This window comes from Sceloporus occidentalis, unplaced genomic scaffold, assembly GCF_023333645.1.
Source record: "Sceloporus occidentalis isolate IW3139 unplaced genomic scaffold, rSceOcc1.0.p SCAF_3, whole genome shotgun sequence".
Classification (NCBI taxonomy): domain Eukaryota; kingdom Metazoa; phylum Chordata; class Lepidosauria; order Squamata; family Phrynosomatidae; genus Sceloporus; species Sceloporus occidentalis.
The window spans coordinates 144,138,100-144,154,779 of record NW_028316983.1 but is presented as its reverse complement, the minus strand read 5'-3'; the positions used below and the strand labels follow the sequence as shown (position 1 = coordinate 144,154,779).

At 40.0% G+C, this 16,680-nt stretch overlaps 1 protein-coding gene across 6 annotated transcripts in view; it reads right to left on the bottom strand.

The window, feature by feature from the left end:
• The window catches only part of LOC149316917 (calmodulin-regulated spectrin-associated protein 2-like), a 107,997-nt gene that overhangs the window by 75,288 nt on the left and 16,029 nt on the right, over positions 1 to 16,680 (bottom strand). For all 6 annotated transcript variants that reach the window (XM_089516511.1, XM_089516513.1, XM_089516512.1 and 3 more), the window contains exon 2: positions 7,741 to 8,000. In XM_089516511.1, coding sequence (XP_089372637.1) covers positions 7,741 to 8,000 — 260 coding nt within the window. The remainder of the gene's footprint in view (positions 1 to 7,740; positions 8,001 to 16,680) is intronic.

Sequence of the window (16,680 nt, the reverse complement as noted above, 5' to 3'; positions counted from 1 at the left end):
ACATTTGTCAGCTCAGCCAGCTCTTTGCAACCCTGACCATTTAAGATTGCATTCTTACAAGAAACTGAGCCCACTGAACTGAATGAGTATTGCCTGTGAACAGACAACATGGTTAACACTGTCTCTCAATATCCAAACAGAATGCACAGAAGAGAGATAGACAATTACCCGTTTTATCCATTGCTTTCTGATTTTATAGATCACATTTATTTACTAAGTTATAGTCCTGGTCTAAGTTATAGTCCTCAGCAAGCCCTGCTTCCACCTTTTACAAAATCTTGTATTTCAAGGAACATTACAGATAGAACTCTGCCTTCATTTTTACTGAAAATAAGAAAGCTTATTTAAAAGCAAATTAACACCTGAATGTTACAAGGCACATTTTGGCATGGCATTTTACCACCTTTGTTGCACATTTCTCAATAGATGAAATCCATGTATACAATACAAATACAAGATCACATAAACCTAATAATGAACTCAATTGTGGACAATTCATTTTTTTAAAAAAGAATGGCCACTTCTTAATCCATTAAAGAAATTAATCACTGTTTTTCTTCCCAAAGAATGCTCCGCAAATTTAAACTTTTGTATAACGGATGGGACTTGAAGTGATCTAGAAACAGAGCCAGTTAAAATATAGTCATCCCTTGGTATCCACTGGGTTTTGGTTCCAGGACCCTCATGGATACCAAAATTTGTGGATGTTCAAGTTTCATGAAATACAACGACACAGTAAAATGGCATCCTATGGTTTGTTTTTTGGAATGTATATATTTTAAAAATATTTTCAAGCCATGAATACTTGAATCAGTAGATACAAAGGGCCGCGTATACACTGAAAGAGAGCCTGGGGAAAGGATCTGTGCTACCTTTTGGTTTAAGAGGATACCCTTTTTTGATAAAAGAATATGGAATTGGAATATTGGTGAATCATAAGCACCACTTTAACTATATACCTGGTAAGAAAAAGATATTTCTTCTGACAGTACAAGAGAGGAGCACATTAACAGAAAATGGCTAAGCTAGTTATTTAGGAGCCAAGTCCAGACTCCAGAGGCATTCCCAGAGAATCAATAATCAGGTCTGGTGATGTTATACACACAGACTGACTATGTGGAAAGCTTATAAATCTTGTATATGTGTATGTGTTTTTAAAATAGTTCCTCCCTTTGCAAAGCAAGGTACACACACAGGGTACAGCAAAACTTCACAGGCCTGTGCAGAGAACAGAGTTGACTGGCTTGGTCAAAGTTGGAGCAGCATGGAGGCTAAGGGCTGCCATAGCACTGGGACAGTGGTCCCACTCAGGGAGTCCTGAGGACTGCTGTACTGGTGTGGAACTACTTACACAAGGACATAGCAGAGACCTTGTTACACATGCCCAGCCAACTGTGTGACAGACAGTGTTGCTAGCACAGTGCCTCAACAGGTTTATGTCCAGGATCTCTTAATAGTTGAGCCACAATTCATCTATGTAAAACAAGTAAACGTACTTGCACTAAAGAATGTATTTGCTTTGATGGATCAGAGCTGCTTAGTCCAGCAGCGACTCCAGGAAACAGTGTGCATTCGGTGAATGTGAAAAATGGCTAACAGTCCACAACCTAATTTCAACACATTCCTACTACAGGAAAATAAGAAGAGGAGGGAAAGAAGTCTGAATACTATAATGGGTATCAGATTATGGATATGGGTTGTTTATTAATGGTCAGATGGATTACCCATCTGCTCCCTCACAAAACTCACTGGACTGGGCAAATCAATATGTTCACCTAGCCTATAACACAAAAACATCCAGTAAAAGGACAACTAACTGAACAACAGCAGTCATGCAGTCTTCCTTTAAGATTCTGCAAATGGATGAGAGGATACAAGTGGTATGGATACAATGGTTCACTAGCAGCTGAAACAGATGACTTGCTAAGTAGGAACTGCTTGTATGGATGCCATATCGAGCAGATCACCTGAGCCAGTCATATGATTGAATGATAGAATCTGAAGTGGCATATGAAGTTTGTGCAGACATTTCAAAGAGACATAGACAGCAGTATCCAAAGTACCCTTATAATTTCTATGGTCCACTCAGAGGAAGTGAGGAAACCTACACTGTTGGTTCTCTTTCAAAGGTAAAGCATTTTAAGATTCAAAGAGGACACTTAACCCAGTCTTCCTCACTCTGGAGCCCTCCAGTTGTGTTGTACCACACATCCTTCTAGCCTCCCAAACAGCATAGCTGGCATGGTGATTATGAGAGATATAGTCCAATACTTGTAGAGAGCAACAGACTAGGAAAGGTGACCGCATAATCCAAGCCACATACACGAGTGTGGTGTATGACACATACACCAGTGCCACTAACTCTCTCAATGTTAGTAGAATGCAATTTCTCCCTTCCCCATCTATGCTAGCTAGGGTTGAGGGAGTTGCAGCAGAACAACATCTGGGGCAGACCACACATTCCCCACACAACCCAAAGAGAATGAGAGAGCACCAGTCAAATTTGTGTGCACCAGTAATCCAGATCCAGATTAGCACTATTTTTTAAAGAGTAGCAATTAAAAAATAAGCCATGGCTGGGAAAGATAGTAGCCCTGGAGCATTTAATATAGTTCCCATACACACTGCTTTACAGGTGCGTGTGCCAACAGTCAAAATATTTACACTATAGTGTCATACCTCTTAAATTAACTTCAGCAACAGTTCCCATATTAGGAGGAAGTGCTTCTCTGTTGCTATTCCAAAGTGTATTAAGTATTCCCACTCCTACCTAAACCCCGCTGGAAAGGCGTCTGTTCCTTAACCCTTTTGCTAGACTTCTGCCAATTCTTACTTTTAAAAAAAAGGTACTGACAAGTTTCATTTGAACAGCATTAATGTGCATAATTTATACTGGGAACAGAACCTGAAATGTCAATTTTGTGAAAGAGAGAACATACATACACATAAGCCTGACAGCAACTTGTATCCTGCTATCTCAACAAGGTTCTTAAGTGAAACTCACAGGCTATAATTCCCAAATGCAAAGTTTTTGAAACAATTCTGCAAACATTGGTAATATGACAGTACTGTAAAAGTAAAAGGTCAGCAATCCACATTGCACTATCAAAACACGATGCACACCTTATTTATGCATTCTTTTCTCCACCCCAGAACGTCTTTTTTTTTTGGTCTGCAAGGATCTCTTTGGCTTGTTATTTAAAAAGTCTGCTCTCACTTGTGGGAAATTAGTTATGAGACAGGCCTCAGGCAATTCCCACAATACAGGTATTCAGCACTCCCTGTTTTGCCTCAAACACACCAAAGGATGAAACTTGCAACCCATGTTGATTTTCCTCCAATCTGTTAGGAAATCCCATGCGACCGAGCAGCATGTCAGTAAAGTACTGTACATAGTAAACAAAGCATGCTCACCATGGAATCTGAAATGTGTACAACAAACGGGTAGACATTACAGGTTATATGTTCCTTGTATGTCCCATACTGAATTTGTTATTTGCTGCCTCTTTCAAGATACAATCCCAGAAAGCCTCAAAGCTACAGGTCCTTGTAGGAGAAACAGAAGGGAATGTTTTATGTTTGGCTGCAGAAGCTAGTTGGAGTCTGCATCATCTCCCTCAGAGACCAGGACAATCTGGGACCTATTAGGTTAAGTTATTCTGTGTGAGTTCTTAATGTCAGATGTCCCTCTGTATTCCAGGAGGTTTTCATAAATAATGTTAGTTCGAGACATCTGTGTACAGTGCTGTTTATCATACTGAAGAGAGCCACTGTTGTTCATAAAGCTAAAAACCCAGGTCACAGGATTAGTAAACATATGTTTCAACTAAGAAGATAACTCGATCAGCAGCTACTTGGATGAAACCATAAGAGTACAATTTAGGACTACAGATGAGAAGGCCCAGGGAAAAAAAATCAGAAAAAAAGCCTTGCAGTAGAGTCTTGATTATCCGTCCTTTGGTCATCCGACATTCTGGATTATCCGACGTCGTGGCTGCTTGGGGGCATGGCTGTAGGCATTTCTGTGCCCCCAGACATGCCCCCACACATGGCGCCGTGACGGGCAAGGAGAGAAGGGCGAATGAAGCCTCGCCCCAAAACACAGCCCCAAGTGCGTTAGTGGCGAGCAGGACGAGTACCTCCAGGTTTGCAATTCATAGTGATTTCAAGGTTTTTCTTGGACCGTCCAGATTATCCAACATTTTCAGCTATCTGACTATCAGCCCGCCCGTTTATGCCGGATAATCGAGACTCTGCTGTATTGCTTTTCCAGTGGGAAATTGGGATATGTTAGGAAAGATTGCCGGGGGGGAGGGGGGTTCCAGTGAAATATATATTCTTTTGGAATAAGTGAAATTCTTCTTGAGAGAAGGCTCTAATTACTCCAAATGGCAAGAATGGCAAAGTATGGAATCTATATATAAGACAGTCTGCATCAGGGGTGGACAAACCTCAGAGCCTGGAGGGCTGCACCACCCCGTTTTTGGCTTATCTGGAGCTTTTCAGGCCTGCAGTGCATTCTGGCTAACCAGAAGTGACAGTGTGACAGCATGACACTTCCAGTCATATTTCAGGCCATTCTGGGATGGGGCTGCAGCCTGCTTCAGGGTAGGGAGGCCTCCAAAACATCATTTTACACTCTCACAAATGCTTTTTAACATTTTTTTTCAGACAAGAAATGACTTTTTGAGTTCAGTTTTTGATGCTCTATAGCAGACACCTTGCAGGTGATTGATGAGGTCCCAAAGCAGCCTATGGGTGTCACGATTTTCACCTTGCTCTACACAATTAGAGAATGATTATTTCTTTAAATACATTGAACATATATGGTGCTTGCATGTAGAGGGGGATATTTTTTTGATCATGATGATACACTATTGTGGAGTTCAACATTGTTACATTTTATATCCAATTATGCAGCTAGCCAAACTTTTTAACTATGATGTCAAGATAATAAATTTCATATTGTTTTATTACAAAATTTGTGGTTTCTATTTCCTTTTCCGCTCCTTCTCAGATGGCAAAAACTAAGCTATACATGCTTGGTTACCACAGAGTGAAGCAGTCTGTAGCTCTCTGTCTAGTATAGGGTTAATTCACAACTTTGCTTGTATAAAATTAAGGGTTTTATATTTTCAGATTTCATAAATATGTCCAGTTGTATCACTTCACACATTAACCAAGTAAGACCAATGCTATTTTCAGTATAGCCTGCCCATATAAGGCAGCAGGGAATGGGCGAATACGCGTTGAGTTTCCTTTATCCGGAATTCCAAAATCCAGAACACTCCAAAAGCTAAAGTTGTCCACATGGGCTGCTGATATAGCGACACCTTTGCTTTCTGATGATTCTATATACAAAAATCTTTAGATTTATCGCATAGGCCCTGGAACAGACCTGGCGCGTTATAAAAGGGGATGGGATGGAAAAGGAAGTATAGGATGCAGTTTACCACACAGGAGAATGCCGCTGTCACCGCCGGAAGTTCCCATTCCGTTCTGGATGCGTCCCCCAGGAGGTGATTTTCAGGAACACTTCTAAACAGTTCCTGAAAATTGCATCCGGAACGGAATGGGAACTTCTGGTGCCGGTGGCATTCTCCTGTACGGTAAATTTTGTCCTACGCCACCTTCCGTTCCCATCCTGCCCTCTTTTGAACACGCCAGGCCCATTCCATGGGCCTGTGTGATAAATTATTTTGTTTCAAGCACAAAATCCAAAAAATATTATGTATAAAATTACTTAAAGGCTATGTGTATAATGTGTATACAAAACATAAAAGAATTTTATGTTTAGACTTGGATCCCATCTTCAAGGTATCTCATTATGTACAGTGGGACCTTGGTATCCGCACATGGAAAGCTGCTCGTTGTCCCCAACAGTGGTGCGTGCATGTGGACAAGCCACCATTAGGGACAGCCCCCATTGCCCCCAGTGGCAGTGCATACATGCAGCTGTGTCACCATTAGGGAAAATGAGACTTCACATGAATAGCAGGCTGAGGGCAGCGGGGGAAGAAGGCCACCACCGAATCAGCCAGCTGCACTCACCTGTTGAACCAGAAGGCTCAGAGGGAGTGAAGAGGGACCCTGGCGCTGGCCTCAGGCTCCAAGCCACCACAGAGCCCTTGGGGGCTGAGCTCAGCCTGGATGCCCACCTCCTCCTAATCTTCCTCTGAGGCCAGGTGTGGGGTCCTCTTGGGTGGGTCCAGCTGCTTCTCTGGGGGGCTGAATCCCATGGCCCTCTGCATTCTTCTTCTCTCCCTCCCTTCCTTTGGCCTCTCTGGCTGAGTCAGTGCCGTCCTGGCCACCCAAAGCCCATCTCACTGCTCTCACCGCTGGTGGGCAGCAGGGACCTCCTCCACCTCCGCCTCCTTCACTTGATGTCCCGTTTGTCCCTAATAGCGGTGTGGCCACATGCATGCACCATCACTGTGGCCAACGGGACTTGAGTCCCCACAGGTTTTGTTATCCATGGGGAGAGTGTCCAGAATAGATCCCCCATGGATACCAAGGTCCCACTGTATATGGAAATATTCCAAAATCTGGAGGAAAAAAATCTGAAATCCAAAGCACTTCTGGTCCCAAAAACTTCAGGTAAGGGAGACTCAATCTGTATTAGCTACATCATTGTGGCAGCAGTGGTTGGTGATCATGAGTTATAGAAACAGGTAGGTATTTCATTCATACTGCCAGGAAACTTAAAACAAATGCCCCCAGACAAACAGTACATGGAAAAAGCAGAGAAAGAAATTGAAGTACAGAGAAATATAAGTATTTAAATAAAGAGAATGGTAGAGAAATAAAAGCAGAGAAAATATGCATTCTTTCTATTCTAATATTTGTACCATTCCTCCTTCTCCCAGACCACCTGTGTCCCAACTAGTCTTCCTGAAGAATACTCTTAGAAGTTAAATATATGAACTGTCACTTTACTGTCTGCAAAGCTGTCTTTATTTTATATTCCTGCATAATTAACAACTCTTTGTAGTGGCTTCTGACTGCATACATGCACACCTATTCTTTTTTGGTAGTTCTTTGCAATCATTAGAAAAAATCTCAAAGAAATAAAAAAATAAAAAGAAATACACATTTGTATTATTCATATTTTTTTATCCTTCTCTTTAAAAGTACAAAATCCATGTCATTGCTACAGGGTAATAATAATAATAATAATAATAATAAGAAGAAGAAGAAGAAGAAGAAGAAGAAGAAGAAACACAACATAAGCCAGTTGTTTTTTCAGAACTTCCCACCCTCAGGGAACCTTTTCCTCAGTTATTCATCTGCCAACATTGGGCATCTGCCATGATGAGCAACAGAATTGCTGTGCACTGCAAAGAATCCTGGCAATGCACACCAAGTTCATTCTGGGTTTTAAACCAGGCATGCCTGTTATAGTTATGACTGTAGAAACAGAACTGCTCCCTAGATTCTTCTGTGGCTGCACATCTCAGGGAAAAATGGTAATAGCAGGCAAATTGTTTTGGAGAGTAGGAGCTCTGGAATAAAATGTTTCCAACTCCTGCAATTTCCTACCTCAGTAAAAACCAAATGTTACAGGAATCGTGTAATTTGTTTTAACTACAGACAAGTCAAGGGACTTTGATGCTTCTCAACAGGGCTAATTTTTAAGGTGGACATAAGCATAAACTTTAAACTCAAGCTTAGAAATGGTGCTAACATTGCTCAGAATAATGTATCTCATTTCAGAAAACAAGATCTAATGGCAACACTCACCATCTGAATTGGTTTCTTGTGCAAGTCTCTCTCCGTTACCAGTTTCTCTTGGTCAGTGACATAGAGGCCTTTTTGTGCCAGGGCCTGGATAACAGCATCGTGGCCAAGAAGTGGTTTAGCAGCATCACTCTTCAGAATAAGACTCCCAGCACGACAGTAGAGTTCAGCAGATAGCAGCAAATTAACAACAGGAGGTTTAATATGTTCCTGGTCATACTGATCTGTATAAAATGGTTCTCGAAGCTCCTCGGGTACATTTTCTACAAAGTGAAAAAGACAAACACCTTGAATTTTGTTTTTAAAAAAAGAGTCTAATTCCTAGGAAAAGTACCTAGACAATGTTTAAAAGACATCATAACACACAAGAACAGTACTGTACTACAACTATCACGATGGAGAAGTGCAGTTTTCTAGACTCCATAATTTTAATGAAGGGGAACATTCAGCTGAGAAGAGTAGCTTTCACTTCTCATCTTGCAAAACTTGACAAGGACTAACTTTGTACTGAGAGGGACGACAATGCCTCCTTTGATTTTTATTTGTGTAGTAGCCTATAATTTGCAGCAAATGGAATATTTTAAATTGGGCTAGTGACAAATCAAATATTTTGCACACAGACTCAGACCTGCTTTTTAGTAGTTTGGCATCAGCATGCAAATGTAGTCACCAGTAAATGTGGTCCTCATGTAAATTAGCTTCACTTTATAATGAGTTTACCATGTAATACCCCTTGTAATCTGCCACATCTGGAGGGCCCCAGGTTGAAGAATGCTTCCATAATGTGGTTTGGGATTTATTTATTTTTTAAAGCAAGTTATAGTGAAGCAGAAGTATTCCCGAAAATGATAAATTTTCTTTATACAGGTATAGGGTATAGCTCTAGACACAGATTTGCCATAAGTAAGGAAAGCCAGAGGGCAGCACAAATGTTTAGCATCATACTGATTTGTTAAGTCTTATGATTTGGTAATTTCAGTTGATTACTGTTGGGAGACAGAGCAGCCTAACCCAAATTATCTTGGAGTCCAAACAACAAATGATGAACACTGCGTAAATTTACAGCGCTTTATAAATAAAGGTTAATAATAATTATTAATAATAATAATAACACAGATCCATATCCAGGACTTCCCCCAGGGGCTGGCTTTTAAGATCAAGGAAGTAGTGCTGGGAATGTTTAAACTTTTCTCAGCATACCTTTTCCCCAGCAAAATAGCCCTCAAACCTGCTATTACATGAAGGAAATTGCATAGGACAAAAATGAGTTAATGACAGACAATATCCTGTTCCATTGCCTCTTCCCTGATCTTCAAAGTAGCTGCAAAAGACTGCCAATTGGTTTTGGGGTTCTTTTTTGGTGGTGGTGGTGGTGGTTAAAAATATGAAACATGTTTTTTTTGTTTCACATCAGGCAGATGCTCAGAACTAACAAAGGAACTGTAAAGTATTGCGTGACTTATGAGAAATATCCTTTGACTTTTCAGACACTAGTTCTAACAGAATCCTATCATTTTTATTATAGTGGCAACTTTTGGTTTTTAATGCATTTGCCTTACAAAGCACAATTATAAAAGGTAAAAATATTCCTAACTGCGTCTGTATATTATTCATAACACCATTATTGTACCTTCTGGAAATGCCAAGATGGGATTAGGCTTCCCACTTATGAGTGACTCCACTATAGTTAACAATGGGTTTTGGAATAAACTGATAGAAGACTTCCATTGTAAACAGGTATCGTACAAGTTAAAATCTTGTTGTCCTCGGCAGGGCTACCTTGTCAATATTTAGAGCAAGGGGTTAATATTTGGACTCTAAGACTTACTGCAGGCTACACCAATCCTCCAAAATAGATTCAGAAGTGTCCAGAAGCCCACTTCCCCAAGACCCTCGAAGGACGAAGAACAAGGCACAGTTCTAAAGAGACTTTGTGCTCCAGGTGGCTTCCATAAGCACGAATTCTAATTTTTCCACCATAATGCCTACTCCTGACTTACAGAGTTGCTTACTGTATATTCTCGAGTATAAGTCGACCTCATATATAAGTCTTCTGACAAGACAGAGAGTCAGTTCCTAGTATCCTATCAGAGCTTGGCAAAGTCCCCCCTTCTACACAAATTCCCCAAATGGCATGGTCATTGGGCTCTGGTATGGGATGTCCAAGGTGCATTCTTACAAGATCAGGCCCAGTACATGACAGTACTGAGAAATTGACATTAGCCAAGAAAAGAGCATTTGACCACAAGTGCCAGTGAAACCTTAGCAACAGAAGAGACTAACAAGAGTATTTTCTTCTATTATCCAATACAGTGGTAGGCAACCTGATGTTGTCCAGATGTATTGGGCTATACTCACTAGCTCCAGCTACATGGCCAATTGTCACAGAATGTAAATGTTTGTAGCCCAAAACTGCAGGAGAGTAGAAGGTGATGTATACCTGACTTAATGTGTCAATACTTAAAAGAATATATAAAAAGATTATGGAGTATGTGATAAGCAAACTGCTAAGCATCATGCAAGTTTTTAAAAATGTAGGGAAATCTGCCCAAACCTATAGGCCATAAAACTTGATAGTTGCAAAAACACATTTTACATGAGATTTTAACATATCCACTAAAGGAAAGAAATACAATGTAATGTAAAACCTATTGCTCCAAATATGATTTGTTTTTCTGCCAACAGTTTTGCATCCCATGCTGGCTGATGGAAGGTAAACAAACACACCCAAAAGGTAGCATGTTGAACGATGATGCACTTGAGTACAGCATTGTTAGGTGAGTTAGTGATCACGTAAGGGAAAATGTTATTGTAAATTACTTGTACATGCAGTTGATGGGGACAATAATACCAAAGAATGCAGAAAAATTCTTGGAGTGTTTGCATAGACTGAATGGCTGCTGCAGGAAATAAGTCAAAGGTATTTGAAAGACAAGTTTATTTTGCCATTAATAAAACATTTTTTTAGAACAGCTGTTCTCAGACGTTGAGTCCTCCAGACGTTTTAGACTTCAACTCCCAGAAGCCATCATGTCTAATGATCAGGGAACCTGGGAGATGAAGTCCAAAATATCTGGCAAGTGGGATATTGAAAACCACTCTGTTACGAGAAAGTTGGATGAAGAAATTTATTCAACAACTTCATTTTGAAGACTGTGTAAGTACTGAAAATAAAAGTGTCTGCATCAAATGCAGTGCCTGCACCATAGCTGTTATACAGCTTTCATTCTGTAGATGCTGACAACTGAGCTAAGGAAGAGAAAACAGGAAAGCAGTTAGGTAGGCGAGCAGCTAAGGTCTACATCAAGGTTTTGTTCATTACTGGAATCCAAGTTCAATGACCAAGGTGATGGGGAGGCAAGAGAAAGTTCTGTTTCCCTAATTATAAAGTCAGGCTCACTTTGAAATCCGGAGATAAACTTAAAAGCAGGTTATATATAGAAAATAGAACTGCCTTTGCAATCTTGCTGTGCTTGCTTTGTACACAGGTTCTAAAAAATTCTAGCTCTGCTTTTATATGTATATTTAAAGATACAAAAATATGTTCCTGCATTTGATTTATGGCGTGTTTGTGGGGGTGGAAAGCCCTGTGTGACTGCATTTAAAATAGGTGGTTACACAAAATCTTATTTTCCGCTTGGTTGCCTCTTTACATGAACAGATGGGCACAAGCTGAGAGTAAAAGAAGAATGGCCATGATTTGCCCAAAGCTGGTCTCCATCTATAAAGACACTGAAGAAAAATCAATATGCAGTACAAATTTTACTATGTCAATCAGAATCTCCACCCTTTGAAAATACAGAACACAGCTTTAGGCCATTTCATTATACCAGGGGTGGGGAAACTATGGTGTGCCAGATGTTCTTAGACTGTAACTCCCACCATTCACACCATGTTGGCTGGGAGGTGGGGGTCCAACTACCTCTGAAAGGTCAGAGTTTCTCCAACCCTGCTTTATGCAGTATACCAGATCTAACTCTATACATAAGATTTTTCCCCTGAAAGCAAAAGAGAAGCTAAGACAAAACAAGAACAAGAGATCTGGGTTGTTGTTTTGTTTTTTACCATTAGTGGACTCCATTTCATTCTTGCTAGTTTTAAGTAAAGGAGGTAAAAAAAAAAGTCACATTGCAATGAACAATGTTCTGAGATAAATTATGAAGGTTTGCATACATTTCTTTCATAACATATAACTTCATTTGGAGGGGGTATCACTTCACTCCTCTAAAATGCATCAGAATACAGCTTTGGGTATGTCAGGGCATTTTGTTTTCTTCCGTTTCAAGAAGGTATACTTGTTTTAAAAAAGTTTTGCAAAAATACAGATCCCTTGACCTACACTGTTTTGCAGAAGTATTCACCTTATTTTGACTTTTTATTGCAACCCAATAGATTTATTTATTAAAATGGATTTACTTAGAATTATTACCACTAGATGTACACCAGATACTCAACACTGTGAAGGCGCAACATATTTTTATTATGGCATAAAAGGTAAATAAACTGAATGAAATGGATACTTGTGATTTGCAAACACATTCATCCCCTGGCTGTGACATGCCTGAATAATGTTTAGTGCATACCACTGTCTCCAGACGTCACAGAAGTAGATGAAAATGATGAATTGATGAAAAATGCTTCAATTACTTTTAATGTCATTAAATTCTGTACAGCTGCATGCACTATTCCCCCCACCCTGACATGTAATCTATTTTATTACTTTTCTTCTTTATTTTAGTTAATGTTCTTGTATGCTTTTTTAAATAGTGCTGGTCATAGTGCATAACAATGACTGATCACCTGATTGATGAAGGGAGTCCACTTGTATGTAATTCCAGCGCCATATAATCTCAGATCAAATATATTAATTAAATAAATTTATATCCTATCTTTATACCAATATGGGTCCAGAACAGAAATGTGTTTATTTCTCAAGGGCCACAGAGTTTGTTAGGAGAGTATATCAAGAATAAACAGCATAATGAAGATCAAACAGCTATCAAAACAAGCCAGAGACAAATCTGTGAAGAAGCACCAATCAGGGCTGAGTTATAAAACAGCATCCCAAGCTATGAACTTGATCTTGTTCATTGATTTGGCTGACAAGGGGAATCTTTGGAGGGCAAACATCAGAAAAGCAACCAAGAGGCCAATGGTAACTCTGAAGGAGCTGCATAGATCCATGGGATGATTCAAACCCAGACGCTCCACCATGCTTGGCTTTAGGGAAAAGTAGTGAGCAAACAACCACTGCAGAAACCAACCTACATCAAGATGTAAAAAGACAGGCAGGGGACTTAGCAAACATGTAGGAAATATATTCTGTGGTCCAAAGGGACCATGATGGAACTTTTTGGCTTTGCCACAGAATTCAATGCATGGCACAAAGCAAAGAGCACTCACTGCCCTAAGAATACCATCGCTCTAGTGAAGCATTGTCATGGCAGCACTATGTTGTGGGATGCTATTTCTCAGCAGGTACTGACAAACTGGTCAGGACTGAGGGCAAAATGGATGGAGCAAAAGATAGGGAAATTTTTGGAGGAAATCCTGTTTTAGTCTGTAAGGGATCCTAAATATAAAGCCAACATAACATTGGGATGGGTGAAAAAACAAGAACTTCCTTTTTGGGAAACTGGGTAGTTTTTAATGTTAAACTGTGCTCCCCTTCCCAGCAGCCTATTAGAAGATGAACTGCTGCTCCTGAAGGCTTTTAGGAAGTTTATTCAAAATTTTTTGATGTTTAATCTTTTTTTTAGGGGTTGATCACTGTTTTTATGATGGGGGGAGGGAACAGGTTTTGGGTTTTTTAACTGTAATTTTTAATTGTTTGATGTTTTATTTATACTGTTGGAATCCACATAGATTCCTTTGTGAAAAAGTGGAATACAAATTATTGTTGTTGTTGTTGTTGCCAGAAAAGGACAGTTCAGAGCATGTAGAGGAGTTGAGGGCCAAAAAATAGTCTTGCAAGGAGCAAAATGTAAGGGACTGTATTCTCCCAATTTTAGGAGACAGGTGAGATACAAATTAATAATAATACTAATATTACTAATAATTATATAGTAATGTAGCCCTGAGACCAAAGTTTGGCCATACCTTCTCTATACTTCCTAGGTTTTCTAAATAAACTTGTGACTCTACCATCCAATGTTACGTCTTTCTTGAGAAATGAATAGCCGTTTTACATTGCAGACTACTTTCTTCAGTGTCTGCTGAATCCAAGCAGTTTAAAGAAAATATGAGAGTTAAACACATGCCCCTGTTTATACAGACAGGTTTAGAAACAGGAAACTCCATCTGGATTTAAATTTTCTCTTTTGCAGAAGATATTCTAAAAGTAATCCCATTTTGGTAGATTAAGTTGCTACAATTCAAGGATTTGGCTGGCAAGGGGTATTAATGAGCTAAAATCACTATTAACCCTCTCCAAAAAAATCAATTAGCAGAATACTACAGCAGCTTACTCTTACTAATGCAATAGAAGTAATAAAAAGAAAATGTACTAACATAAAACACAAATGCTAAAAGTGAAAGAATGTTACTGTTGCCTAACCATTTGCATTAGGAGATGAAAATGAAGTTTACTTACAGTCTTAAAAAGTAACAAGGGAATATGGAAATATGGAATATGGAAAATTATCTTGTCCAAATTTAATGTCCCTGATCTACTGCCAATAAAAGTATTAGTTTGCGTATGAACACATAAAATAAAAATGTTTCCACTACAGCTCAAACAATAGATTTCAGTACTTTTCAATACCAAATAGAGCACACAGGAATGGGATTACTGCAGGAGCTGCACTGTGCTTCTACACACTTCAGTCCCAAGCACCTCAGATGAAGTTCAGTCTCTCTCTTCCTCCCAAGTATAGTCCTGAATGGGATGAAATATTGGCCTGTTACAGACAGCCAAAATAAAGCTGCTTCGAGTCACAGTGGAGGTATGGTGTTTCAATGATGCATGCGTCCTAAGAGTCCAGAAGCCACACCAAAGCCACACTCCAGTCCTTAGGGCTGGAGTGTGGCTCTGGTGCGACTTCTGGACTCTTAGGACGCATGCATCATTCAAATACTATACCTCCACTGTGACTCGAAGCAGCTTTATTTTGGCTGTCTGTAACAGGCTATTATTTCTGCAGGAATGAAGCACATCTGAGGTGTCTAAGGTACCCTCATAACACCACATAAAGATCTTCAAGGTTTTTCTGTATCTTGAAGTAAACCAAAGATAACTTTCACAGTGATTATGAGTCCTTTCAAGTGCTCTCAAACATGCTTTCATCATCTCCAAGCTTCTCTTGACTTGGTGGATGTTATCTGGTAAATTTATATGCCACCATATAAATGTGGGTTCAAGATGGTATACACAGCTCTCCCCCTTCTCATTTTATCTTCACAATAAACAAGAAGGACAGGCAAAGAGAGAAAGAAAGAAAGAAAGAAAGAAAGAAAGAAAGAAAGAAAGAAAGAAAGAACCATATATACTCATGTATAAATTGACCTCATGTATAAGTCGAGGGCAGTTTTTGAGGCCAAAATCATGGATTTTGATATGATCCGTGGATAAGTCGAAGGCATGTTACAAAAGATCTAAAGGGGGAAACAAAGCACCACTTCCCGCTCTACATCTCTCTCTCTCTGAACCTCTCTCAAGGGTCACAGTATCAGCATGGGGAAACAAGTCTGGGTGCATACATACACATACACACACACACACCTCTTTGCATCAGCATTTCCAGACTCAAGGCTTACAGGAAAAAAAAGAAGACACCAGCCTTGCCTTTAACCCCATCATTTCCAGACCCATGGCTTCCATGGAAAAAAAAGGAGGATCCCATCTTTGCCTTTAACCCCAGCATTTCCAGACCCATGGCTTCCATGGAAAAAAAAGGAGGATCCCATCTTTGCTTCCAGACCCATGGCTTGGAGGGAAAAAGGAGGACCCCAGCCTTGCCTTTAACCCCATCATTTCCAGACCCATGGCTTGGAGGGAAAAAGGAGGACCCCAGGCTTGACTTTAACCCCAGCATTTCCTGACCCATAGTTTGCAAAACAGGGTCCAAGCTTGGGCATGCTCCCTCTCTCTGCATCCTTCTCCCTTCCCTCAGTAGATGCTTGTTAGCTCCAGCTGCGAGGGAGGGCTGAAGGATCACACACACACACACACACTCGAGGAGAGAGGCGAGGCTGCCGCACCGGGACTCAAATGGGGACTGTTTGCTTGGCTACAGAGGAAGGTGGGCACTTTTTTTTAAATGAACTTTATCAGCTGTAGTAACCTATTGACCCTTCCATAAGTCGATCCTTATTTTGGAGTCCATTTTGGGGTATAAATTTCTCGACTTATAGTTGAGTATATACGGTAAGTGTGGGGGAGACATTGACTACCGGTAGTTCAAAGTCAACCAATGAGCGTAATAATTCTGGGTGCATCTGTGCTACACAATTATGCTTCATGCTACTTTAACTGTTATTGCTCCATCCTATGGAATCTTGAATTCTATAATTTTGTTGAAGTATTTAGAATTCTCTGCTGGAGAGATCTACTACTCATTTACAAAGAATTCAGGATCTCAACAAACTGCAAATCCCAGGATTCTGTAGGATGGTGCTGTGACAATATTAACTGTGTAGTACAGTCACATCTCTAGTGAGTATCTGAATCTGGATCTCCCAAATTTCACTCCAACATTTGAAATACTATACCACACTCATTCTCACACTGATTTGGCACAACTCTGAAGTCAACTACAACTCAAACTATAAATTTCTTAGCTCCAAACACTGGAATGCTAGGGCTCATAGTTAGGGTGGCACACTCATCTACCAATCTAGGGAATAGAACTGTAGACATCTGGTACCTTATTCACACACTGTATTGAGAACTGCTTGCATTGGTTTCTCCTGAACCTGAACCCTATCAATTTAATTGGGATGTCC